Source organism: Scyliorhinus canicula, chromosome 11 (genome assembly GCF_902713615.1).
Source record: "Scyliorhinus canicula chromosome 11, sScyCan1.1, whole genome shotgun sequence".
NCBI classification, from domain to species: domain Eukaryota; kingdom Metazoa; phylum Chordata; class Chondrichthyes; order Carcharhiniformes; family Scyliorhinidae; genus Scyliorhinus; species Scyliorhinus canicula.
This window is the reverse complement of record NC_052156.1, coordinates 111,092,986-111,119,784: the sequence shown is the minus strand read 5'-3', so window position 1 is coordinate 111,119,784 and position 26,799 is coordinate 111,092,986. Positions and strand designations below refer to the sequence as shown.

Sequence of the window (26,799 nt, the reverse complement as noted above, 5' to 3'; positions counted from 1 at the left end):
CTGTTCCTACTGTTATCACCTGTCGTAACCAGCATCTACCTCCCCTCTACCCCTAATTCCATCCCTGCGCCTGTCTACCCCTCTTGTTCCCCTTCTCCCCAAGGCCTTGTGGGCCCCCCCTCATACTCTCGCCTTCTGGTCCCCCCACTTCTTCCCCCTGCCTAAAGTTTTAGACCCCCCTGCCACCTTCTGCCTGAATCTTCCCCCCCCCCCCCCATCAGGAGCTGTGCCGTGGCCCTCCTTTCCCCATACTTCCCTGTGCTAGCCTGCTCGCTCGTGTAATGCTCCTGCCCCATCCCGGGAGCGATCTTTACCTTCTCCCACCCGTTGTATTCCGACCCCACTTTCTCTCCTCTCCCTTTTTTTCGCCTTGTCACTCTCACCCCCTCCTTCCTGGAACTTGTACCAGATTGAAAACGAGGCAGCTTTATACCATGCAATTGTTCTGTCATTGCTGCTGCTGGCTTCCCAGTCCATGTCTGCGCACAAATCTATTTGCTTTGGCCGGTGCGGGGTGAAATAATGTTCTTTACTTGAAAATTTACCTCGAGCTTGGCCAGATACGGCATTCTGAGCGGCACCTTGTTCTTAGGCTGCATTGGCTGCGTTGAATTCGGTGCGGCGTTTGGCCAGGTCCACCCCAATATCCTGGTATACCCAGATCGAGTGTCCCTCCCATTTACAGGACCATGTGTGTCTCACCCAGTTCATGATCTCCTCTCTATCCTGGTACCATTGCAGCTTTGCAATAAAGGCCTTTGGCTGCTCGCTCATTTTTTGCCTCAGCCGGAGTGACCTGTGGGCTCTGTCTATTTCTGGGGGTTTGGGAAAGTTCTTTCCCCCTCCATCGACCAGTTTACCCAGCATCTGGGCCACGTACTCCATGGGGTTCCTACCCTCAATGCCCTCCAGTAAGTCCACAATGCGGACGTTTTAGCGGCGCGATCGGTTCTCCTGATGCCTTTAGTGTTCCTTGGGTTGCCACCTCCGTCTTCAATGAGGCGATTCGATCGCTTTGATTGGTTGCTGCTTTTTCCAGTTTATCATAGCTTCCTGTGCCTCCAACCGTTGTTCAACCTTTCTCAGCGCCTCCTTGAAGGGGGCCAGGGCTTCCGCGACGACTGCATTCACTATTGCAATCTCTGTGCTGTAGGAGCTCCTAATGCAGGAGCTCCATCCACTGACTTATTGGCGGGTAGTCTGGCGTGTGCATGGGTGACTCGGCCCGCTCATTTGCAACCAACTCTATCTCACTCCGTGTGTTCATCGCTTCGTTCTTTCCAGATTCTTGCTAATTCTACCATCTATTCAGCTTTTTGAATTGGCTGTGGCATCTTTCTCTATCTGTGGTGATTTTGGAAGGGGGTGATGGTGGGGGGTGTTTTGCAGGCTCAGTGGCCAATTTCGGTCTAAAAATGCCAATTCCAAACTTCCAGGAGGATAGCCAGCTTTCCTGCGACCGCTCAGCATATCTTCGCCACCAAAAGTCCTTAAAATAAATTTCTGATGGCCTTATGTGGTGTTGAAAAGTTTGCCAAATTTTCTCCAAAACATCAGCCTTAATAATTGCCCTTCTCATGTGTTCTGAAAAAAATGTAACCAATTGCAGTCTCTGCTAAGGCCAGGAAATGATCCCACATTACTGAAGATATTTTTAGGTTTCTCCCATAAACCAATTGATAGGAATTATAGCCCCCAACCATTTGTACATAGAACATACAGTGCAGAAGGAGGCCATTCGGCCCATCAAGTCTGCATCCATCCCACTCCACCCTATCCCCGTAACCCAATAACCCCCCAAACCTTTTTTGGTCACTAAGGCAGCAGGGTAGCATGGTGGTTAGCATAAATGCTTCACAGCTCCAGGGTCCCAGGTTCGATTCCCGGCTGGGTCACTGTCTGTGTGGAATCTGCACGTCCTCCCCCTGTGTGCGTGGGTTTCCTCCGGGTGCTCCGGTTTCCTCCCACAGTCCAAAGGTGTGCGGGTTAGGTGGATTGGCCATGCTAAATTGCCCGTAGTGTCCTAATAAAAGTAAGGTTAAGGGGGGGGTTGTTGGGTTACGGGTATAGGGTGGATACGTGGGTTTAAGTAGGGTGATCATGGCTCGGCACAATATTGAGGGCCGAAGGGCCTGTTCTGTACTGTACTGTTCTATGTTCTATATTCTAAGGGTAATTTATCATGGCCAATCCACCTAACCTGCACGTCTTTGGACTGTGGGAGGAAACCAGAGCACCCGGAGGAAACCCACGCAGACACGGGGAGAACGTGCAGACTCCGCACAGACAGTGACCCAGCGGGGAATCGAACCTGGGACCCTATCGCTGTGAAGCCACAGTGCTATCCACTTGTGCTACCATGCTGCCCCAATTTGAAGTGAAATCTTTGCAAGGACTTCCCATACCAGGCTCGATGTCAGTTTACAGCTCAGTTGGTCAGCTAAGATTTTGTGAAGCATCTGATCAATTCCTGTGTGATTTCTTTCACAAGCTTGTTCTCCCAATCCAGTTCCTATCCATTTTCCCATCATATTGTCCACCATTACCTTTTGTCTTGTCTATAAATTCCTGTTAGCGGATTGAATCTATTTGCCACGTCAATGAAGTCGAAGAGAATAATGTTTTTGCCCTTATCTCTTACCTTCAAGTCCATTGTTACAATTCCATTGAACTTTCTTGCTGATGGAAGACTCACAATGGGACATGACGGTGCTCTCCTATATTTTATATATATTTTTAATATATGCCGTAGGCAATAGTGCAGTGTCGCCCAGGATCTGAGGGGTTTAACACAGGTCACTGCTTTTCTCTGTCCTGGAATGGATACGTGGTGCTTTCTCTGTATGGGCCAGCAGGTGTATACCCAAGTGAGTGTTGCAATAGCATATTTTTCTCTCCCCCTGTCTGGTCTGCTGTCCAGCTTCCATTCAGGGATCTCCTTTCTGGGGAATATGTGTGTGGAGGGGGGGGGGGGGTTCCTTTAGTTAAGGGGGTCTCTGTTGGGGTCCCAATAGTTGAGAAGTCTCTGAGGGATCCCTTTAGTTAGGGGGTCTCTGGGGGGTTCCCCTATTCAGGGAGTCATTGTGAGAGGGTCTCTCAATTCGGGGATCTCTGTGGAGAGTCTCCCTATTTAGGGAGTCTCTGTTTGATGTCTCCTGTTTTAGGAGGTACCTGGGGGTTGGTGGGGGTCTGGTATGGGAGGGGTGGGCAAAGACTGCATTGTGTGCGGGGGGGGGGGGGGGGGGGGGGGCCTTAGGTGGACTTTGGGGCAACTTCCTTAAGGGGTTACCCTCTTGGCCCATGATGAGGTCTACCATGTCAGGGCCACATTGGTAAGTACCAGTAGTGATCCCTGCCCAAATGATTCCCGGGCCAGAGGACTCTGGTGCTGGGCCTGCTAAGTGGATACAAATAGGCCATTAGGACCCATTTACATCCATTAGCATTTTTCCACTGGTGAGCGGGCACAAATCCTGATCCCAGTGCCAGCAGGGGGCCAGAGCATAGCGGTTAGCTTGGCACAAACCTTGATTTCGGCAGACGCCCAATTCTCCGCTTGATTGCGATCTGCATTGTTGCCGTCATGGGTGGAGAATCCAGTCAATGGGCGGCATTCTCCCCTACCTGGCGTGACGGAGGGTGCCGGAGTAGGGGAGTGGCGCCAACCACTCAGGGGTCGCGCCTCCCCAAAGGTGGGGAATTCTCCCCACCTTTGGGGGCCAGCCCCGCGCCGGAGCGGTTTGCACCAGAAGACTGGCGCAAACACCCGGCGCCCCCGCCAGCAGGGCTGGCCGAAAGGCTTTCGCTGGTCCGCGCATGCGCCGGCAGTGACGTCACTGCTGGCGCACGCGCGATGTGGGGTTCTCTTCCGCTTCCGCCATGGCGGCGCGGAAGGAGAAAGAGTGCCGCCAGGGTACTGGCCCGCAGTCTGAGCAGGGGGCCCCGATCGTGGGCCAGGCCACCGTGGGGGCACCCCCCGGGGTTTGATCGCCCCCGCCCCCCCAGGACCCCGGGGGCCTGCTCGCACTGCTGATCCCGCCGTTCCAGAGGTGGTTTAAACCTCGGCGGCGGGAGAGGCCTCCCAGCGGCGGGACCTCGGCCCATCCGGGCTGGAGAATCGCCGCAGGGGCCTCTCCGATCAGCGGGGCGGGATTCCTGCCCCCGCCACTTCCCGGGTGGCGGAGAATCTCCGACCCTGCGTGGGCGGGATTTTAGGCGCCCCCAGGCGATTCTCCGACCCTGCGTGGGGTTGGAGAATTTCGCCCCTGGTCTTTTTGCCTCGAGAACCTGGCTGGCAACCCAGAATTAATTCACATTCGCGCTGAAGTTTGGCAGGTCTGATGGACTTCCTTGGGAGTTGGTAGATGGCCAAACATCGGCGCTGGAATTTCATGGGAGCTGCTGCAGCTCTGTCACTATGAATGGGGGCCAGGAAGGACACAGCTGGCGAGCAGTCAGTGCTGTCACTCCTGACAGTCCTGTTACTCCACCAGTCACTCCTGACACCCAATTCAATTTTTCTTGCTTGCCATTCATTTCTCTGCTTCTAGACATTCTGCAGTGAGTGTCCTCACTCCCGAAGCCTTCCCAACCAACATGGTACGAGCCAAGAATGTGCTGGGGTACTGTCCAATGCCTGAATAGGTACAGTTGATGCAGCAGCCAAAATGCTCAATGCCATCCAGGAAAGCAATGCCCTTGATCAGTACCTAAGATACTTCTCTTAAACATCTACACCCTCTATCATGAGTGTGCCATGGATGCAGTGTTGACCATCTACAGAATGCATTCAGCAGTTCACCAAGGTTTCTTCACAGAATCACAGAATGGTACAGTGCAGAAGAGGCCCTTTTGCTCAGCAAGTCTGCACCGAAGCATGAAAGATACCTGACCTGCTACTTAATCCCATTTGCCAGCACTTGTCCCATAGTCTTGCCACGTTATGTCATGCCAAGTGCTCATCCAGGCACTTTTTAAAGAATGCGGGGCAACCTGCCTCTACTCCCCTCCCAGGCAGTGCATTCCAGACTGTCACCACCCTCTGGGTAAAAAGGTTTCCCCTCAAATCTCCACTAAACCTCCTGCCCCTCACCATGAACTTGTGTCCCCTCGCTTCAACTAACGGGAACAACTGCTCTCTACCCGCCCTATCCATGCCGATCATAATCTTGTACACCTTGATCAGGTCACACCTCAGTCTCTTCTGTTCCAGTGAAAACAACCCTAGCCTATGGAACCCCTCTTCATAACTTAAATATTCCGTCCCAGGCAACATCCTGGTGAATCTCCTCTGCACCCCCTCCAGTGCAATCACATCCTTCCTATAATGTGGCAACCAGAATTGCACACAGTACTCCAGCTGTGGCTTCAGCTAAGTTCTGTACAACTCCAACATGACCGCCCTGTTTTTGTAATCTATGCCTCGATTGATAAAAGCAAGTGACCCATGTGCCTTTTTAACCACTCTATTAACCTGCCCTCTGCCTTCAGAGATCTATGGACAAACATTCCAAGGTCCCTTTGTTCCTTGGAACTTCCCAATGTCATGCAATTCATTGAATACTTCCTTGTTAAATTACTCCTTCCAAAATGCATCACCTCACACTTTCTGGGTGCCATCTGCCCATTTGACCATCCCGTTTATATCTTCCTGTAACCCAAGACAGTCAACCTCATTGTTAACCACACAGCCAATCTTTGTGTTATCTGCAAACTTACTGATCCTAGCCCCACATTGTCATATTTGTTTATATAAGAACATAAGAACTAGGAGCAGGAGTAGGCCATCTGGCCCCTCGAGCCTGCTCCGCCATTCAATGAGATCATGGCTGATCTTTTGTGGACTCAGCTCCACTTTCCGGCCCAAACACCATAACCCTTAATCCCTTTATTCTTCAAAAAACTATCTATCTTTACCTTAAAAACATTTAATGAAGGAGCCTCAACTGCTTCACTGGGCAAGGAATTCCATAGATTCACAACCCTTTGGGTGAAGAAGATCCTCCTAAACTCAGTCCTAAATCTACTTCCCCTTATTTTGAGGCTATGCCCCCTAGTTCTGCTTTCACCCGCACAAGATTTGCCCCGGGCATCACCAGACCTCTGCACGCCACTGGGTGCGGGTGGTTCAATGCAGTGCCCCTGAGGAATGCCAAACCCTCCCTCTTTTCCCCATCCCCACACCTGGGGTAAACACAGAACCTAAACCGCACTGTAAATCTGTGCCAGTGCACAGGGGGATCAAATAGCTCTGGAACAAAGGGCAGGATGAAGAGAATGTGAGAGAGAGAGAGAGGAGAAAGGGGGAGGGATTGTCTGTCCCCACAATCTCCCTCTCTCTCTCTCTCTCAAACAAAGAAAAGGCAGCTGGGAGGAAGGGGAGCCTTGAGGAAGATCTGCTGATGCTCCCATCCAATGGATACCCGGGGCCAACGCACCGTCGCCCCCCCCCTCTGCACGCTGCTGCCCCCCACCCCTACACCTACCCCCCTACCCCTCTACCTCTACCCCTACCCCCTACCCCCCTACCCCTACCCCCCTATCCCCACACCCCTACACCCCACCCCTACCCCCCACCCCTACCCCCATCCCCCACCCCTACCCCCTCCCCCCAGATAGATCTGAAGTATTCGTTCAACACCCTACCAATGTCCTCTGATTCCCTCCACAGATTGCCCACTGGTCCCTAATGGGCCCTACTCTTTCTCTGGTTATCCTCTTCCCATACTTACAGAATATCTTGGGATTTTCCCTACTTTTACCAGCCATAGCTTTCTCATATCCTCTCTTTGCTGTCTTAATTGCTTTCTTAAACTCCATCTTGCACTTTCTGTCCACCACCAATGCCTCTGTTGATTTGCTTCCCTTGTACTTGCTAAAAGCTCCTCTTTTCCTTCTCATCGTATCCTGAACGTCTCTGGTTCTCCATGATTCTCTGGGCTTGTTGCTCCTTCCTATTACCCGAGAGGCAACATGTTGGGCCTGTACCCTTCCCATTTCCTTTTTGAACACTCCCCGCAGCTCTTCTGTAGATTTCCCCACAAGTAACTATTTTCAGTCTACCTTGATCAGATCAAACCTCATTTTACTAAAATCCACTTTCCCCAATCCAAAACCTTTTTTATGCAACTTGTCTGTTTCTTTTCCGTTACAAACTTAAATTGTACCATGTTGTGTCGCTGCCACCAAAATGCTCCCCACCAACAATCAACCACCTGTCTGGCTTTATTCCCCATAATCCGGCCCAGCACTGCACCGTTCCTTGTTGGATCCACTACATATTAAGCTAAAATGTTCTCCTGATTACATTTTAAGAACTCCACTCCATCAAAGCCCGTAACATGATGGCTATCCCAATTAGTATTGAGAAAGTTGAAATCACCTAATATAATTACCCTATTATTTTCACACATCTTCAAATTGAGCACATATTTGCTCCTCAATTTCCAGCTGACTATCTGGGGGTCTATAATAAACACCTAGCCATGTGGCTGTCACATTTTTATTGCTAAGCTCTACCCACAAACCTTCATTTGATGCTCCCTCCAATCACTCTTTACTGCAGCAACTGACTCCTTAATTAATAATTCAATGCCTCCTCCTCTTTTACTCCCTCCTCTGTCTCGCCTGACGATTCTATATCTCGGAATGGTGAGCTGCCAATCTGCCCTTCCCTCAACCACGTCTCCATTATGGATACTATATCACAATTCCACGCATCAATCCTTGCCCTTAACTCATCTGCTTTACCTGTAATACACCTGGCATTAAAGCAGAGGAAATCCAGCCTTGTCTTATTCCCTTGAAATGTACTATTGCTGTATTCTCTCTGACTTGATTGCTGTTCTGTGTTATGCTGTGTCCCTATTCTGCTGAATCTGCATCCCCTCCCCCTGCCGAATTAGGTTAAACTCCTCCCAACAGCATTAGCAAACCCGCCAGCAATAATGCTAGTTCCGCTCTAGTTCAAATGTAGACAGTGTTGCTTGTACAAGCCCCACCTTCCTCAGAAACTGTCCCAGGGGACCTGTAACCTAAAATCCTCCCTCCTGCACAATCTCTTGAGCCATGCATTCATCTCTGCTATTCTCCTATTTCTGTACTTGCTAGCATGTGGCATTGGGGTAATCCTTGAGATTACAACCCGAGAGGTCCTGCTTTTGTCTACTGCCTAACTCTCTGAATTCCTGATGCAAGACTTCATCCGTTTTTCTACCTATATTATTGGTACCAACATGTACCATTATCACTCTCCCCCTTCAGGATGCCCTGCAGCCGTTCAGTGACATCTCGGACCCTGGCACCAGGGAGGCAACACACCATCCTGGACTCACATTGATGGCTACAGTAGCGCCTAGCTGTTTCCCTGTCTCTAGAATTCCCTATTACTGTTGCTCTTCCTCTCTTTCCCACTTCCTTGCAGACAGGCTGCTTGTGGTGACACAGTATGGGCCTCACGGTAGCATGGTGGTTAGCATCAATGCTTCACAGCTCCAGGGTCCCAGGTTCGATTCCCGGCTGGGTCACTGTCTGTGTGGAGTCTGCACGTCCTCCCCGTGTGTGCGTGGGTTTCCTCCGGGTGCTCCGGTTTCCTCCCACAGTCCAAAGATGTGCAGGTTAGGTGGATTGGCCATGCTAAATTGCCCGTAGTGTAAGGTTAATGGGGGGATTGTTGGGTTACGGGTATACGGGTTACGTGGGTTTAAGTAGGGTAATCATTGCTCGGCACAACATCGAGGGCCGAAGGGCCTGTTCTGTGCTGTACTGTTCTATGTTCTATGTTCTAAGCTTGGCTCTGTGCTCGGTCCCTGGAGGAACCAGCTTCATTCAGCCTCCAAAATGGAACATCAATTTGCGAGCGGGACCCCCAGGGGACTCCTGAATTACCTGCCTGCTTCTCTTGGACTGCCTGATGATCACCCATTCCTTTCCTTCCTCAATGGTGTGACCTCCCTTCATTTGTGGTGTGACAACCTCCCTAAATGCGCTATCCATGATGGTCTCAGACTCGCAGATGCTCCAGTGTCTCTAGCCGCTGTTCCAGCTCTGAAACCATAGTTCCAGGAGCTGCTGCTGGACATATTTCCAAAACACATGCTGGTCCCAGGGACTGGAAATGTTCCCGGATTCCCACATGGAGCAAGAGGAGCAAACCATGGCTTTGAAATCTCCAGCCATGACTGAACCCTTTAAATTTAAAACTTTGGAAAACTATTATATTAAAAACAAATTAACTAAGTTCCTGCCCTTTCTAAAACAATAACTTACAATTCATTCTAGTTTGAAAAATATTCACCAAGACTATCTAACCAGTCAGCTGCTCTCTTTGTAAACTCTCGGCTCCCCTCACGCTTTTTGAGGTCAGGTAGGAAATGAAAGGAGCACCTCGCTCTCTCCTCACCAAACCCCCTCAGTCACAAAACTCCCACTTTAGCTCTCTAATGCTTGCCAAAGCCAGCATTCCAGTGCAAACCAAGTGCACATTTTGACATCTCCTGTCAAACTTACTGCCTCCATGACGTAAAATCCCATAAAATCCCAACAGTGTAGAAAGAGACTATTTGGCCCATTAACTATACCAGCCCACTGAAAGAGCACCTATCTAGGTCCACTCCCTTGCCCTATCCTCGTAGCCCCACTTAACCTGCGCTTCTTTGGATACTAAGGGGCAATTTAGCGTGGCCAATCCACCTAACCTGCACATCTTTGGACTGTGGGAAGAAGCCGGAGCAGCCGGAGGAAACCCATGCAGACACGGGGAAAACATGCAAACACCACACAATCACCCAAGGCTGGAATTGAACCGGAGTCCCTGGTGCTGTGAGGCAGCAGTACTAACCACTGTGCCACCGTTTTTCCCCATCTGCCAGAAGGAAACACCATCATCTTCCCAGATCGCTTCCAATTCACAATTTATGGGCGCGATTCTCCCAACGGGAGACTAAGTGCCGACGCCAGAGTGAAAACCGGAATGTTTTACTCCGGCGTCGGAGGCCGCTCCTCGCCCCCTATTCTCCCACCCCCAGGGGGCTAAGGAGCGGTGCTGCGTCAATTTCGCGCGCCGCGCCTTGGCGCCCTCGTCAAAGTGGCGCCGCCTGAATGATGCAGCCAGTGGTGCCTAAATGACGTCACCCGCGCATGCGCGGTTGCCGTCCTCCCCGTGGGCGCCCCGCAAGAATGGAGCATTGATCTTGCGGGCCGGTGGAGGGAAAAGAGTGCTTCTTTTAGAGACGCCGGCCCGCCGATTGGTGGGCACCGACCGCGGGCCAGAACCCCACTCAGCACTCCCCTGGTGCTCGATCCCCCCCCCCCCCCACAGGCCGCACACACAGCATTCTCGCGCTGTTCATGCCGGCAGCGACCAGGTGTGGTTGGCGCCGGCGTGAACCAGTCGGATTGGGCAGGCCGCTCAGCCCATCCAGGCTGGAGAATCGCCGCTCGACCGTTAGAAACGACGAGCGGCGATTCTCTGAGCGGCCTGTCGTAAAACGCGACACGCCGTTTTGGGGGTGGGGAGGTGGGAGAATCGCGTGGGGGTGCCAGGGCGGCATGGCGGGAATCGCCCAGCACTCCCACGATTCTCCCACCCCGCGTGGGGGTCGGAGAATCGCGCCCTATATTACCCGTTACATGATGTGTCACTGATCAAAATCCTGGAACTCAATACCACAACTATGGGTGTACTTCCACCACAGGAACTGCAACAATTCCTGTCACTACTCTTTCAAAGGCAACCATGGATGGGTGATTAATGCCCGCCTTGCCAACATTGAAGTTCGCTGATACATTCTTTCATAGGAACGGGGCCATATCAGTGTGTTTCATCAACATTTACCATTAAGTATACCTTAATTTGCCAAAATCAAGGGCCAACAAATCACCCGGCATCCAATTGAGAACCAACATTATGCCAACATTTACAATTTTAATGGCTGCGGGGGATAAATACCCGGCCAGAATCAGATGTAATTGTTCAGTGGCTAGATTAATCTCTTGCTGGTTTTCATCCAGATTCGTGCTGTCATGGCTCTGCCAGAATGGGCATTTACACTTCCATGTGCACCCGAGAGGAAGCTGAACAACTTGACTTCATTATTCGCAAGACCTACCTTTAATTGGGTCATTAGGAATTACAACGGGACACTGCAGGGCGGGGGGATTTTGAAGCGTGTGCAAGGCAATCCACAGTCCGAATTGGAAGATAGCAGCAGAAAGTGCTGGAAATACCGGCAGCAGCTGTGGAGAGAGAAACAGAACTAACGTTGACATCCCAGTAAGGATGATCTGTTTTTTTTTTAAAAATCGATTGACGTGCGTGGAAGGATTGTGATTCAAGAGACGTGTGTGCTCATTTTCAATGTCCGCATGCACTTAAAAGCGACACTGGGGTGAGTTGCATCAATTCGATGTTTATTTAAATTGCACTTTCATGTAAATGCATTTCCCACACATTAATAGTTAATTTCACACTGTGTCATTCTGTTTTGTTTTGCTGTTGACCACACTCGCTTGAAAGTGATTAAAAGTTGTTTTTTTTTTAAAGTGTTAATTTGGTAGTAATTTTCTGGGCATTTAAAGAGTTCGGAATATAAATGAAATCTGACAGCAGCAGCATCAGAGACACAGGACAAGGAGCGAGGCACTGAAAGAGGGGAAAATTGCAGAAATCCTGTACCCAATCGTTCTTTTGTTTTTGTTTATTTCTTGGCAATGGGCCTGGATTCTTGTCGCTGCTTTATTAATGTTTAAAACTCGTTGCAACATTTGAGACCGTTCTGATCTAAGACTGCGGGGAGGGGTGGGGGTTGTCCTGGAACTCGCAAATCGTGAAATACTGTTGCAGTTAACCCCAACGCGCGCACATAATCTGGCTGAATACTTGGCAGTGTAACGTTGCGTTTTAATTACTTCTTTGCAAATCGAGTGAAAGACCCATTGTGTTCGGGAATCAGTTTTAGAAGAGAAAGCCTTGTCACATGCCCACTTTTGAATATTATCAGAGAAAAAGCCAGGGTACTGCTGTGCTTTCTGGAGATGCCTTATGGTTTCTTAATCTCTGCTTGGATTCTTCCCCCTTGGTTTTCCCTCTCCCAGTGAGAGATCATGGATAGATCTTTAAAGCCAGTGTCAACCCTGATAATGGCTCTCAAAGTTACATCCGGCCATAGCTGACTTGCCACCTAGTTCTGGGAAGTGATAACCTCAGAATGTGGGCTTCGGGAGTTAAGGTAAGAGGGGGTTTCTATGTGTTGATCATTAATGACAATTTGGGGTTGGGATTCAGGCGGGTGGAGGAATCGTGTCACACACAAAAAAAAACTCTTCAGCCTCTCTCTCATCAGGGTTTCAAGTAAGACCACTTCTCGATCGCTCAAGAGTTAGCTCGAATAATTTCTTTTTTTTTTCTAACCCACCTCTTTTACTTTCTGTTGCTATTTGCCTCGATTGCATTTACAGAAATTACTCTTCCAGCAGCGAACACTTTGCACCTCTCGGAGGGGTTGTGTGGACAACACACCGCTTCCAGCTTCGCAATGGAAAATCCACAAGAGCAAAATGTGGCTTCGAGGACTGAGTTCCCGCCCGTAAAACAGAAACGATTTAATAATGTGAAGGTATGAGAACATTGAATTCACTGTCAAAATCTTTGGACTTCAGCTGTTAGAACAAGCCAAGAGACAGACCTTTATACAATAAACGTCAGGTGCCATAATAGCTACCGTTTATACAATGCTACAAACATATATATACGTGTATACATGTGTGTGTGTATGTATGAATGTGTATATATATGAGCGGGGATATATAGATATATATATGTAGAAAAAGCATGTGTATTTATCTATATGTATGTTTTTCTAACCAGTAGCTGACATTTGAGTTAGGTGTGCGTGTTTTGCTGAATCAGTTACCACATTCCCTTTTTCTAGTTTGCTCAGTGTTAAAGTTCAGCACTTGCATAACTAAAAGCAAAATGTGTTTGCATTGAGTTCTTCCTGAGCCAGAATAAATCGGGACATCCAGTGATCACATTTGAATGTGGCAACACAAACTCCATTGAACTCCTTCCAACTATTCTGAGTTCGATGGGGGGGAGGGGGGGGGGGGGGGTAATCATACAGCGCAGGGAGAGGCCATTCGCTCCATCATGCCTATGCTTGCGCATTTTCAAAGCTGATTGTACTGTAGTATCTTTTTGGTATCATAATTCAACCATGCAAATCCATGCAGAAGGATTAATAAAATGCCATTCATTATCTTGAGCAACCTCGGTGATAGCGTGACACAGTAATTCTGGAGTTCTCTTACTCGCGGTATGGGTCCTGGTAAGTGAGGTGAATGGGGAGGACTGTGATGCCTTTGTCATTGCTGCCCGAGGAACCATTCGGTAGGGAAAAGAGTTGTCCGAAGAGGGCCTGCTGGAAGGCAGCTAGGGTTTACCTGGCAGTTTCCCAAGATGACGAAGGACCACCCTTCTTCCTCTACCCCCTCCTCTCCCCATAGCTGGTAAATGCCAGCAACTGCAGGAATGGACTCTTAACTGGCCACTTAAGTTGCTCAGTAGGCTTTTGAGTTGAAGGACCCTTCAACTTCACCCTTCAACTTCCACGTTAACTGTCCAGATGCTCTGGCATGGGACGACAACACGGACCCTCCCCCACCTTTCTTTGCCAGTTTACAGCCCACCCACCCCACCCCACCCTCCCCACCTCCCAGCCCTCCCCACCTCCCAGCTCAACTTAAGATGCTGGTAAAATCCAGCCTGAGAAGCTTTGTATGCAAGCGCATTGTCACCACAATTTCTAAGTTCTGATGATGGGGTCAATTTGGTAGGTATGGTGTACGTGAGAAGCTCACTTGGCTGGACTGCTGGTTTGTGATACAGAGCGAGACCTGCAGCATGGGTTCAATTCCCATACCTGCTGAGGTTATTCATGAAGATCCCGCCTTCTCAACTTTGCCCCTCACCTGAAGTGTGATGACTGTCAGGTTAAATCACCACCAGTCAGCTCTCCCCCTCAAAGGGGAAAACAGCCCATGGACATCTGGGTCGATTGCAACTTGACCTGTTACTGGGTGAACTTGTGGAAAAATGAACAAGAGCAGCAGGTAGGGCAGCACGGTAGCATGGTGGTTAGCATAAATGCTTCACAGCTCCAGGGTCCCAGGTTCGGTGCCCGGCTGGGTCACTGTCTGTGCGGAGTCTGCACGTCCTCCCCGTGTGTGCGTGGGTTTCCTCCGGGTGCTCCGGTTTCCTCCCACAGTCCAAAGATATGCGGGTTAGGTGGATTGGCCATGCTAAATTGCCCGTAGTGTCCTAAAAGTAAGGTTAAGGGGGGGTTGTTGGGTTACGGGTATAGGGTGGATACGTGGGTTTGAGTAGGGTGATCATTGCTCGGCACAACATCGAGGGCCGAAGGGCCTGTTCTGTGCTGTACTGTTCTATGTTCTAAGAATATGCAGGTATGGGGCGAGATTCTTCGTTTCTGAGACTACGTGTTGGCGCCAACACAGAATTCATGGACTTTCATGACACCAAAACTGGCGTCGCACCTGGACCAATTCTACTACTGTTAAGGGGCGAGTAACGGCCCCACGTGGAACACAATCGATTCCAATGAGAAATGTTGCTGGATTCACCAGATTTGCAATTGACACTCAGGAGGCTGACAAGCTGCAGCCGCATATACTCACTTTACTCCCCACACACACCATCCCAGCCAACAAGGTGCAGCAAAGAGAGCAGCACCAAGGATCGGGGACGCAGAGCTCGGCACCCTCTTGGAGGAGTGGAGGATGATCCTGTACCCTGGCCCAGGAAGGAGCCTGCCAGCCACCTCCGTTCGCCATTCCTGGGCGCAGGTGGTAGAGGTGGTCCGCACTGCGGGCAATATCATCCGGACGGCCAGCAGTGCCGGAAGAAACTTCTCGACCTCCTCAGGGCGGCCAGGGTGAGTAGGCAGCACTGTGCCCCTGGCACCAGCCTCTGTGCCATACACCCATAACCCTACCTTCTCTCCCCCCTCCACCCACCATACACCACTTGTCAGCACCCATAACGGCTACCATGGCCGGGTGCCCACCTCCTGGGCTACATGTGTCAGACTGTCTAACACTGTCGTTGTCTATTCTCCTGCACCCCCCGCCCCCCTCCCCCCATCCCCAGGAGAAGGCCGCGCATAACCACCGGGAGTGGGAGAAGGAGGTGGGGGACCACCGGACCTGCGGCCCCTCACTGGACATGGTTGGCAGCCCTGAGGAAAGGGAGGGCGCCAAGGTAGAGTTCAGCCATGGGCAAGGAAGTGAGATCCTGCTTAGTTGCGGGTCCCCATGACACGTGTGTCAACACTGCCAACATCACCCCCACTCCACCCTCACCCCGACACTACCCAGGGCACCCTCACCCTACACCAGCCCCACACCACCTTCACCCCTGCATTGATATGCATATCCATAGCAATGTTCATAGTTGTCCATATGATCTCCGACCAGCAGGTATTGATAGAGATCCACCTTGTGACTCCAGAGATCTGGCAGTAGGTAGGAAGTCGCACTTGAGGACAGTAGCATTAACAGTAGCTAATTTTCCATTGTGGACATGGAACGCGAGTCCATCATAGAAGTGGAGATGTGTGAGGCGCTGAACCTAGTTTAGCGGCTGTACATTTCAGACAGCGCTGCAACAGAGGATCATTGCAGCTGGTAATGAGATGAAGTGGAACAGTAAGCCGATGAGATACAAGCAAAAGTCAAGGTGGAGGAAGATAAGCCAGATGAAGAGATGGAGGAGTCAAAAGGAATTCCTAAATTCTGGATACATCCTCTTGCAGATCTCCAACAAAAGACAAAGCATGTGTCGTTATATGATAATAATAATCTTTATTAGTGTCACAAGTAAGCTTACATTAACACTGCAATGAAGTTACTGTGAAAAGCCCCTAGTCGCCACATTCCGGTGCCTGTTCGGGTACGCAGAGGGAGAATTACGACTTTCCAATTCACCTAACAGCACGTCTTTCAGGACTTGAGGGAGGAAACCGGAGCACCCAGAGGAAACTCACGCAGACATGGGGAGAATGTGCAGACTCCACACAAACAGTGACCCAAGCCTGAAATCGAACCTGGTGGCAGGATGACCTGCCAATCCAGGGCCCAGGTGTGGTAGGTATGTAACACGGAGGGAGTTGCAGGCGAGGAGTGGCTGGGGGGTTGTGAGGGGGTATTGGGGTGGAATATAGTGTCCATGCCCCTGGCCAGACAGCCCCCCACCCATCCCCTCCAGTCGGTGAACCTAGAGGTGAGCAAAGCGTCCATGTGTGAAGCCCTGGCACACACGTCATGCGGCCTCCCGTGCCCATCCTCCCCCTCCCTCGCAGCCTCCTCTTTGGATGAGGACTGGTGTTCCACCTCCTCCTCCTCCAGCATATCGCCCCTTTGCTGTAGATGTTGTAGAGGACGCAGCAGGTCGCCACAATGCAGGTAACCCCCTCAGTGTCATACTGGAGGGCCCCCCTATAGCTGTCCAAGCACCTCAACCGCATCTTTAGGAGGCTGAAGGATCACCCGATCACACCCTTAGTCACAGTATTAGCGTAGTTGTAGCGGGTCTTCACCTCGGCCTCTGGCCCAGGTAGGTGTCATGAGTTACTACCTCAGTGAGTAATCCCTATCGCCCAGGAGCCAACCCCCCACCAGCTTTGGGGGGGGGGGGGGGGGGGGGGCTTGTCTCAAAAACATGTTGGCACGGTAGCATAGAGGTTAGCACAGTTGTTTCACAGCTCCAGGGTCCCAGGTTCGATTCCTGGCTTGGGTCACTGTATGTGCGGAGTTTGCACATTCTCCCCGTGTCTGCGTGGGTTTCCTCCGGGTGCTCCAGTTTCCTCCCACAGTCCAAAGGTGAGCAGGTTAGGTGGATTGGCCACACTAAATTGCCCTTGGTTAGATGGGGTTGCTGGGTTACGGGGATAGGGTTGAGGAGTGGGCTTAAATAGGATGTTTTTTCCAAGAGTTGGTTCAAACTCGATGGGCCTAATGGCCTCCTTCTGCACTTATGATTCTATGATGGCAGGAATCATCGAGTGTGCCAGGATGAAGACGTCATGCACACTGCCCGGGATTTGGGCGCAGAGGTGAATGATCTGATGGTCACATATCAGCTGCCCGTTTATTGAGTGGTACCCCTTTCGGTTTGTCTAGAGCGACCTGTGATATGCAGGTGCTCGCAGGGGGACATGCATCCTGGACCTGTAGCAGTCAGCAATGGTGGCAAACCCTGCCGCCCGAGCAGCCTGGTGTACTCAGCCCACATTGAAGGGGATGTATTGAGCCACTTGGGAATATTGGACCTCTGTGATAGCACGGATGCATCTGAACACCGAGATCTATGAGACAGGTTCCCACTCGGCACTTGGAAGAAGCCCGTAGCGTAAAAGTTGAGGGCGATCGTCACCTTGACGGTCACCGGAAGCGGGCGTCATCCCCCATACATCTGCGGTGCCAGGTGTGCCATCATCTGGCAGATATGTCGCACTGTCTCCCTGCTCAGCTTTGCTGACATGCCCGGTCCTGCAGGTCCTCGAAATACAGGCACTGCCAGTACATGCAAGGCCTCATGCGGTGCCTTCTTGGCACCTCCGCCTCCTTGGCCTGTTGGGCGGCTAGTTCTCCATCCTTGGTGGCTACCACCTGTCCCCCTGCTGCCTGCTCTACTGCTGTCCACTCCTCTGCAGCCCGCTCCGCTGTTGCAGCTTCCTCCTCCTCGAGCAGCTCCAGATCAGGGCTGCGGCGACTAGCAGGAAGGCCACAATTGCTGGTTGAATTCCAACATCGTCTTCAGGGGGTGAAAGGCCAACATGTTAGCATGGTGCGTATCCCATACTGAAACCAGGTCCACCGGGCTACATGTTGGCCCTGATTGGTATTGCAGAGTCTGCCCCCGCACTCCTGTCAGTAGACCATGACGGCCTCTGATCCTGGAGCCCACTCCTGACACCAGGGGTACCGTTGGTTGGCACTTACCCTTGCCGGGGGAATGCGCTGCAGCCCCCATAGGGGCTACAGTGGACGTTGCCCTGGGTGGGCCACCGGCGGATGACAGCTGGGTGGGGGGGTGGGGGGGGGGGGGGTGGTGGAGTGTGGGGTGTGAGGGTGGAGGTGTGGGGTACCCGTGTCACTTCCAGAACCAGTGGCCAAGGTGGGTGATGAATGGGGTGTGCAGCAAGATGGCTGCCTTGCAGTCGACGGTAATGGCGGTCCATGCCGGGGCACTGCCCCAGTCCTGTGGGGGGGGGGGGGTAACCCCCGCTAATTGACCTGTTCCCCGTCACTGCCCCTCCTGCCCCAGTCCTGGCAGAGCCCTCCCCCATCCGAGCTAGCGCGGCCAATGTCTGGCCTGGCAGCCCATGGTCATGCCTCTCTGTGTCCCACCTCCTCTCTCTCTCCCTCGTCAGCCATGACGTCGGTTTCAATATTTTGAAAAGTACAAGTGAACTGCGCCATCGGGAACTCGGTCCATCGGAGTTGGACAATCGCGGAGGCCCCGGAGAGTATCGGATCAGGCCCGCTAATGATATGCCAACGTTGTTGACTGTACATGCATTGATGCCTCTGTCGAGGTGACGGAGAATTGAGAATTGGTGTCAAATCGGCAGCCACCATGCTTTCGGCATTGGAACCTATTCTCCACCCAATCGTGTTACCAATTTCAGCATCAGGAATCCTGCCAATGACATTCCAGCAATGGATTCAATATTGAGCCAGACTGGCATTAGTATGAACTGGCACCATCCCTGTGATGGCATTAATTTGGGATTTCACAGTACGGTAGCATTGTGGATAACACAATCGCTTCACAGCTCCAGGGTACCAGGTTCGATTCTGGCTTGGGTCACTGTGTGGAGTCTGCACATCCTCCCCGTGTGTGCGTGGGTTTCCTCCGGGTGCTCCGGTTTCCTCCCACAGTCCAAAGATGTACAGGTTAGGTCGATTGGCCATGATAAATTGCCCTTAGTGTCCAAAATTGCCCTTAGTGTTGCGTGGGGTTACTGGGTTATGGGGATAGGGTAGAGGTGTTGACCTTGGGTAGGGTGCTCTTTCCAAGAGCCGGTGCAGACTCGATGGGCTGAATGACCTCCTTCTGCACTGTAGATTCTATGTAATATATTCAAATTACTGTTTAAATGGAATCGTTTTTAGTGACACCAAGTACATTTTGGAGAGGAGAGATATTGTCACTAGACTCATAATCTAGAGACGGGAGGTAATGCTCTGGGGACCTTGGTTTGAATCCCACCAAGGTTGATGGTGAAATTTGAATTCAGTAAAAAAAATTCTGGAATTAGAAAGTTTAATGATGACCATGAAACCATTGTCGTAAAAACTCATCTGGTTCACTAATGTCCTTTAAGGAAGGAAATCTGACATCCTAACCCAGTCTGGCCAACATGTGACTCCAGATCCACAGCAATGTGGTCGACTCTTAAATGTCTTCAGTTCAAGGGCAATTAGGGATGGGGAAAACTGCTCTCCTAGCCAGCAATGCCCACACCCCCTGGACAAACGTTAAAGAAGTATGATGCAAGTTAATTGGAGATCGTGCGTTGCATGTTTCAGGATGTTCAATCTGAATACAAATACTCCAAAGCAGATTGAACAGTCCTTTTTTCTCATTTGAGAAATTAGGCATGTTATGGTATCTCTCCCTTGATGTGTTGATATTCCACTCTGTGAAAGAGTCACCTGGGAGCGTGTTCTGGGAATGACTGGGAATGAGCATCCCTTCCCAGTGGTTATACTTTGGATGTTGTTCGCTCTTGCTCTTGAGTTCTGGGCCTTGACTCTGGGTTCACACAACTTTCGCTTTGTGGAAATCAACTTGTACCAATTGCTATCTTCTGTCCCAGAGATGACTCACATTTTAGTTTAAAGAATTTGAATTTGAGGGTGGCATGGTGGCACAGTGGCTAGCACTGCTGCCTCACGGCACCGAGGTCCCGGATTCGATCCCGGCCTAGGGTCACTGTCCATGTAGAGTTTGCACATTCTCCCCGTGTCTGCGAGGGTCTCACCCCCCCAACCCAAAGATGTGTAGGGTAGGTGAATTGGCCACTCCCTTTAATTGGGAAAAAAAGAATTGGGTACTCTAAATTTATTTAAAAATAAATAAATAAAGAATTAGCATTTGTACCTTTTTAACCATGAAGAAAACATGGACTGATAAATGATGGGACTTTTCAACATATCAAAATAGTAAAAGTGCTGCGATTTAAAAAAAAAAAAATGCTCAAAAAAATTAAAACCCCACTGCCTGAATTGACTGATCCAAGTTGTGTTGTTCAAAATATTTAGTTATTTCCCATCACTCTATGCCACCTGGGCCATGATCAATGTTAAACATATGAATAAGAACATTCATCCGTCCCTTGTATCTTGTATATCACAGCATTTGCACTTCTAACCGTGCGACCTTATGATAAAGGCAAGGTTACCCAGATGAAAAACCCTGCCCAATTTGCGAGACAAAAACCTTAACACTGATACTCGTTCCGGATACTCCCACAAGAGGAAATGTCCTCTCTGCATCCACCTTGTCAAAACCTCTCAGCATTTTACATGCTTCAATCAAGTTACCTTTTACTCCAGCAAATACATGCTGTCTAATCTTTCTCCGTAACCCACCCATTCCAGATACTAGCCTAGTAAACCTGAACTACTTCTAACACATTTATATCCTTCCCTCAACAAGGAGATCAATACTGTACATCGTACTCTAGAGGCTTTGTTTAAATGAAGCAAAACATCCCTACTTTTGTTTTTGATGCCCCTAACAGTAACATTCTATTAGCTTTCCTGATTATTTGCTGTACCTGCATACTAACTTTTGTAATTAGTGCATTAGGCCACCCAGATCACTGAATCTGAACCCTGCAATGTTTCACCATTTAGGTGATATGTTTTTTTATTCTTCCTGCCAAACTGGACTATTTCTCATTTACTCACATTATACTCCATGTGCCAGAACTTTGCCCACTCTCCTAACCTATCTGTATATTTTTGTAGCTCCTAATGGCCCCTTCACAACTTACTTTCCTACTTAGCCTTGTCATCAGCAAGTTCAGCAAGCATACCTTCAGTCCCTTCATCTAAGTCATTAAATAAATTGTAAAAGTTGTGGCCCCAACACTGATTCCTGTGGCATACACTCATTACATCTTGCCAACCAAAAAATGACCCAATTATCCCTACCCTCTGTTTCTTAACGTGCCCATATGTTGCCCCCTACACCATGAGCTTTTAGATTTTGCAATAACCTTTGATTTGGCACCTTAGCACATGCGTTCTGGATATCCAAGTACAGTACATCAACCAGTTCCCCTTTATCCACAGCATACATTACTTCTTCAAATAACTCCAATAAATTAGATATACATGAATTCCCTTTCACAAAGCCACGTCATCTCTGCTTGATTGTCTTGAATGTTTCCAAGTGCCCAGCTATAACAAGCTTAATAAAAGCTTCTAACATTTTCCCTATGACAGATGTTACACTAACTGGCCTGTAGTTTTCAGCTTTCTGTCTTCCTCCCCTTTTGAATACATTTGCTATCTTCCAGTTTAATGGAACTTAACTCAAATCTAGGGAATTTTGGAAAATTTTTACTTTATAAATTTAGAATACCCAATTAATTTTTTCCAATTAAGTGGCAACTTAGCGTGGCCAATCCACCTAGCCTGCCCTTTTTTGCGTTTTGGGGGCAAAACTCACACAAACATGGGGAGAATGTGCAAACTCCACACAGACAGTCACCCAGAGCCGGGATCGAACCTGGGATCTCGGCGCCTGAGACAGCAATGCTAACCACTGCGTCACAATGCTGCCCGAATTTTGGAAAATTAAAACCAACACCTCAACGATCTCACTGGCCACTTTTTTAAAGACTCAAGTCCATCAGGAATGAAAATGCCAGCCCACAGTTCCATGATTTGCCCAGTATCACTTCCCTGGTGATTGTAATTTCCTTGAATTCGCCCTTTCCTTCCATTTCCTGACTATAGCTATTTCTGGGATGTTACTTTTCTCCTCTATAGTGGAGACAATTGTAAAATATCGGATCAATTCACCTGTCATCTCTTTGTTTTCCATTATTAATCCTATAGGCTCACTGTCTATAGGACCAATGTACATTTTCTTAACTATTTTTCAAACATCAAAAGAAACCCTTATCTGTCTTTATATTTCTATTTAATTTTTCCTCATTCTCTAATATTTCCTTACTTATCAATCTTTTAATCATTCTTGGCAGTTTCTAATCTTCTGTCTAATCTACTGACTTAATCATAGAGTCATAGACATCACAGTGCAGAAGGAGGCCATTTGGCCCATCGAGTCTGCACCGGCCCTTGGAAAGAGCACCCTACTGAAGCCCTCACCTCCACCCTATCCAGGAAAAACCAATAACTCCATTTAGCCTTTTTGGACACAAGGGGCAATTTAGCATGGCCAATCCACCTAACCTCCACATCTTTGGACTGTGGAAGGAAACCGGAGCACCCGGAGGGGTGCCCACGCACACACGGGAGAACATGCAGATTCTGCACAGACAGTGACCCAAGCTGGGAATCGAACATGGGATCCTGGAGCTGTGAAGCAACTGTGCTAACTACTGTGCTACCGTGCTGCCCATATCTTTGCACAATTAAATGCTCTTTGGTTTTCTGTTTGATGCTATCTTTAACTTTTTTAGTTAACCACTGGCAGTGGTTAACTATTTTTAGTCTAGCACTGCACATAGCCTAGATGAATATAGAAGTGCACGAACAAAGCAAAAAAGGAATACAAAGAGAGGGCATGAACAAAGATTAACAAGTAAAGTTTAAAAAAAACACAAAGATGGTTTACCAATTAATGGTATAAGATTAGTTCGGGAAAAACTGGGACCTGTCAGAGATGGAGAAGGGAGCTGTGTGTCAATGCAGAGGCTGTGGGAAGTGTTTTAAATTAATATTTTGTCTTCAGGTTTGCAAAGAAAATGAATGATGCAGATATAGTAGTCAAGCAGGAGCACTCAAAAAGAGAGGAAATATTCTAAGGGTTGGAATCCTTGAAAGTTGATAAGCCGCTATGTTTTCTGAGGTGACAAAAGGAGGCCGGGGTGGAGATAGCAGATTCTCTGAGAATGATTTTCCAATCCTCACTAGACACAAGTGTGGTACCAGAAAACTGGAGAAATGCAAACGTGGTCCCATTGTTTAAAAAGGGGTCAAAGGAAATGCTAAACAGTTATAGGCCAGTTAGTCTACATCAGTGGTGGACAAATTAATGGAATCAATCCTGAGAAATAGGATTTTTATAAAAAAATATTTTTATTCTCCTTTTTCACATTTTCTCCCACATTTACACCCACCAACAATAAACAATAATAATCATTAATGAATGCAATGCCAATCTCCATATCATGATGTGGAAATGGCGCCGTTGGACTGGGGTGAGCACAGTAAGAAGTCTTACAACACCAGGTTAAAGTCCAACAGGTTTGTTTCAAACACGAGGGGCAGAATTCTCCCATCGGGAGACAAACAGCCGACACCGGAGTGAAACCCGGAGTGTTCCACTCCGGTGTCAGAGGCCGCTCCTCGCCCTCTATTCTCTCCCCCCCCTCCCCCCGGGGGGCTAGAAGCGGCCACGCGTGAATTCCGCGCGACGGGCCTTGACGCTTGATTCAAAGCGGTGCGCCGGGAATGACGCGGCCGGCGGCACCGATGTGACGTCAGCCGCACATGCGCAGGTTGGCCGGCGCCAACCCGCGCATGCGCGGTTCCCGTCTTCACCTCTGCTGCCCCGCAAGACATGGCGGCTTGATCTTGCGGGGCGGCGGAGGGAAAAGAGTGCGTCTTTTAGAGACGCCGACGCGACGATCGGTGGGCACCGATCGCGGGCCAGACATCTGCTGAGCACGCCCGTGGTGCTCGATCCTCCCTCCGCCTCCCACAGGCCCCACACTCACCGGTCGCGCGCTGTTCACGCCGGCAGCGTCCAGGTGTGGTTGGCGCCGGCGTGAACCGGTCGGGTTCGGCAGGCCGCTCGGCCCACCCGGGCTGGAGAATCGGCGGTTGCCGTGAGAAACGGCGAGCGCCGATTCTTCGAGCGGCCTGTCGCAAAACGCGACACGCCATTTTGGGGGGGGGGGGGGGAGGGTGCCAGGGCGGCATGGCATGATTCGCAAGGCACTCCTGCGATTCTCACCCCCCCCCCCCCGGCGTGGGGTGCGGAGAATCGCGCCCGAGCTTTCGGAGCACTGCTCCGGGGCTGGTTTAGCTCACTCAGCTAAATCGCTGGCTTTTAAAGCAACCCCTAATGTTCGATGTCATCCAATTCTCGAAAGTGCATAATGAATAACGCCCATGAATTGTAGAATCCCTCCATCCTTAACCTCAGTTCAAATTTTACCTTCTCACGGGTAAAAAAAGTCCAGCAGGTCCCCCCGCCACACCATGGCACAGGGTGGAGAGGTTGATTCTATCTCAACAGGAACCAGCTTCTTGTGATCAACAAGGTGAAAGCTACAACATCTCCCTCCATACCCGTTTCCAACCCCGGCTGGTCCAACACCCCGAATATGGGACAGTATTCTCCCCCCTCACGCCGGGTGGCAGAATCGCCGGGGCGCCATGCGAGTCGCATAACGCCACCCCGACACCCACACCAAACCCCGCAAATCAGCGCCGCGTGAATCGCGCTGGGCGACCCGGAGAATCGGCGCTTGCCGTTTGCGGCGATTCTCCGGCCTGGATGGACCGAGCAGCCGCTACGACACGACAGGTCACCGGTGCCATCCACACCTGGTCACCGCCAGCGGTAACTGTGCGGGAATGCAGGGGGGTGCGGCCTGTGGGGGGGTGGGTTCCTTCACCGGGGGGGGGGGGGGGGGGGGGGGTCCTCCGATGGGGTCTGGCCCGCAATCGGGGCTCACCAATCGGTGGACCGGCCTCTCTAAAGGAGGACTTCCTTTCCTCCGCCGCCCTGCAAGATCCATCCACCACCTTCTTGCGGGCGGCATTGGGGAGGACGGCAACCGCGCAGGCACGGGTTGGCGCCAGCCAACTCGCGTATGCAGGGTGACGTCAATTACGCGACGCTGGCCGCCTCATTTACGCGGTGTCACTTTTTACGCGGCACCAAGGCCCAGAGCGCGTAAAAGACGCGACCCCGCTCCCAGACCCCCGGGGGCGGGAGAATAGGGGGCTGGGAGTGGGCTCCGACGCCGGAGTGGAACACTCCGGTTTTCACTCCGGCGTCGGGACTTTGTCTCCCTTTGGGAGAATCGTGCCAATGGCCTCCCGAATTCCTGGGTCCAGTTTCACAAGCACCACTTCAGAGATTACCCGAAAAATCTCCCTCCAGTAATCCTGCAGTTTTTGACAGGACCAAAACATATGAACGTGGTTTGCACGCCCCCATCCCCCGCAATGCTCACACACATCTTCTACCCCATCAAAGAGCTGGCTTATCCTCGCCCTTGTGAGGTGCTGTAAGCCACCTTCAGCTGTATCAGCCCCAACCTCACGCACGAGGGGGTGGCGGTCAACCTCTGGAGCATCTCACACCAGAGCCCCTCCTCCATACCCACTCCCACCTCCTCCTCCCACTTTGCCTTGATCCCATCCAGCAGTGCCTTCTCCTCTTTCAAAGTAGCTCCGTAAACTGCCGACATTACCCCCTTCTCCAGTCCCCCTGTTGTCAGCACCTCCTGCAGCAATGTGGAGGTCGGCTCTACCAGGAAGCTGTGTATCTCCTTTCTGGCAAAGTCTCGGACCTGCACGTATCTAAATATTTCTCCCTGGTCAAGTCCATACTTCGCTCCCAGCTCCTTCGATCCTGCAAACTGACCCCCAAGAAACAAATCTTTTCGTGTGCTAATTCCTTTCTCCTCCCATTTCTGAAAATTTCCATCCCACTGCCCTGGCTCAAATCTATGGGGGCGATTCTCCGATATGGAGGCCAAGTGTTCGGGCCGTTGTTTCACGACGGCGCAAACAGGGCCCGGACACAACCTATTCTGGCCCCCACAGGGGACCAGCACGGCGCTATAGCGGTTCACACCACTCCAGCCTCCTTACCGCCGTGCCAACCTGCGCATCATGTGCAGTTGGGCCAGCTCAATCCTGCGCATGCGCAGTTGGGCCGCGCCATACGCGGGGAACTTCTTACACGCGCTGGCCCTGACTCAACATGGGGACGGTGTTCAGGGGCCGGCCGCGCTGGAAAGTAGGCCCGGGGGAGAGGCCAGCCCACTGATCGGTGGGCTGCTATTGCGGGCCAGACGCCAGTGAAGGAGCCCCCCTCCCCCCTCCCTTTCCCCACAGGCCGTCCCCCCGAGCGTTCCCACAGAGTTTCCGCCGGCAGCGACCAGGGGTGAACGGCGCTGGCGGGACTCTGTCGTATCGGGGTGGCCGCTCCGGAGCAAATGCCGCCGATTCTCCGCACCTTCATACCTGTGATAATAAAAGGTTATTATTATTATTCATCCCCTTCAGCTCTGAGACGTCACCTTCCTGAGAGAGAAAGAAATTCAAGCAGGTCTGCCCCCTGCCGCCCCACCCACCCCCCCCACCCAACCCCACCCCACCCCACCCCCACCCCCCAATCCCCCCGAAAATGGCTTCTAGTTCACAAGCACAGCCCCCGAGATGGCCATGAAAAACCTCCCTCCAACAAACCCCTCACATTTAACTATCCTAACCGGGGGTCTCTCAATGCCCCCCCACCCCCCCCACTCCTATCCACCATTCTAATAACTCCAG

The 26,799-nt window shown here is 50.8% G+C and overlaps 1 protein-coding gene across 6 annotated transcripts in view; it reads left to right on the top strand.

Moving 5' to 3' along the window:
- Window positions 1–11,183: 11,183 nt before the first annotated feature.
- The window catches only part of LOC119973289 (solute carrier organic anion transporter family member 1C1-like), a 103,934-nt gene continuing 88,318 nt past the window's right edge, over window positions 11,184–26,799 (top strand). Inside the window, exons 1-2 of one of the 6 annotated variants that reach the window (XM_038811085.1) lie at window positions 11,184–11,387; window positions 12,475–12,614. In XM_038811085.1, the coding sequence (XP_038667013.1) occupies window positions 12,534–12,614 (81 nt within the window). In that variant the 5' untranslated portion in view covers window positions 11,184–11,387; window positions 12,475–12,533. Of the gene's footprint in view, window positions 11,388–11,937; window positions 12,228–12,258; window positions 12,350–12,456; window positions 12,615–26,799 lie in introns of those variants that run through there. The other 5 variants (XM_038811083.1, XM_038811081.1, XM_038811084.1 and 2 more) reach the window with 5 other exon arrangements.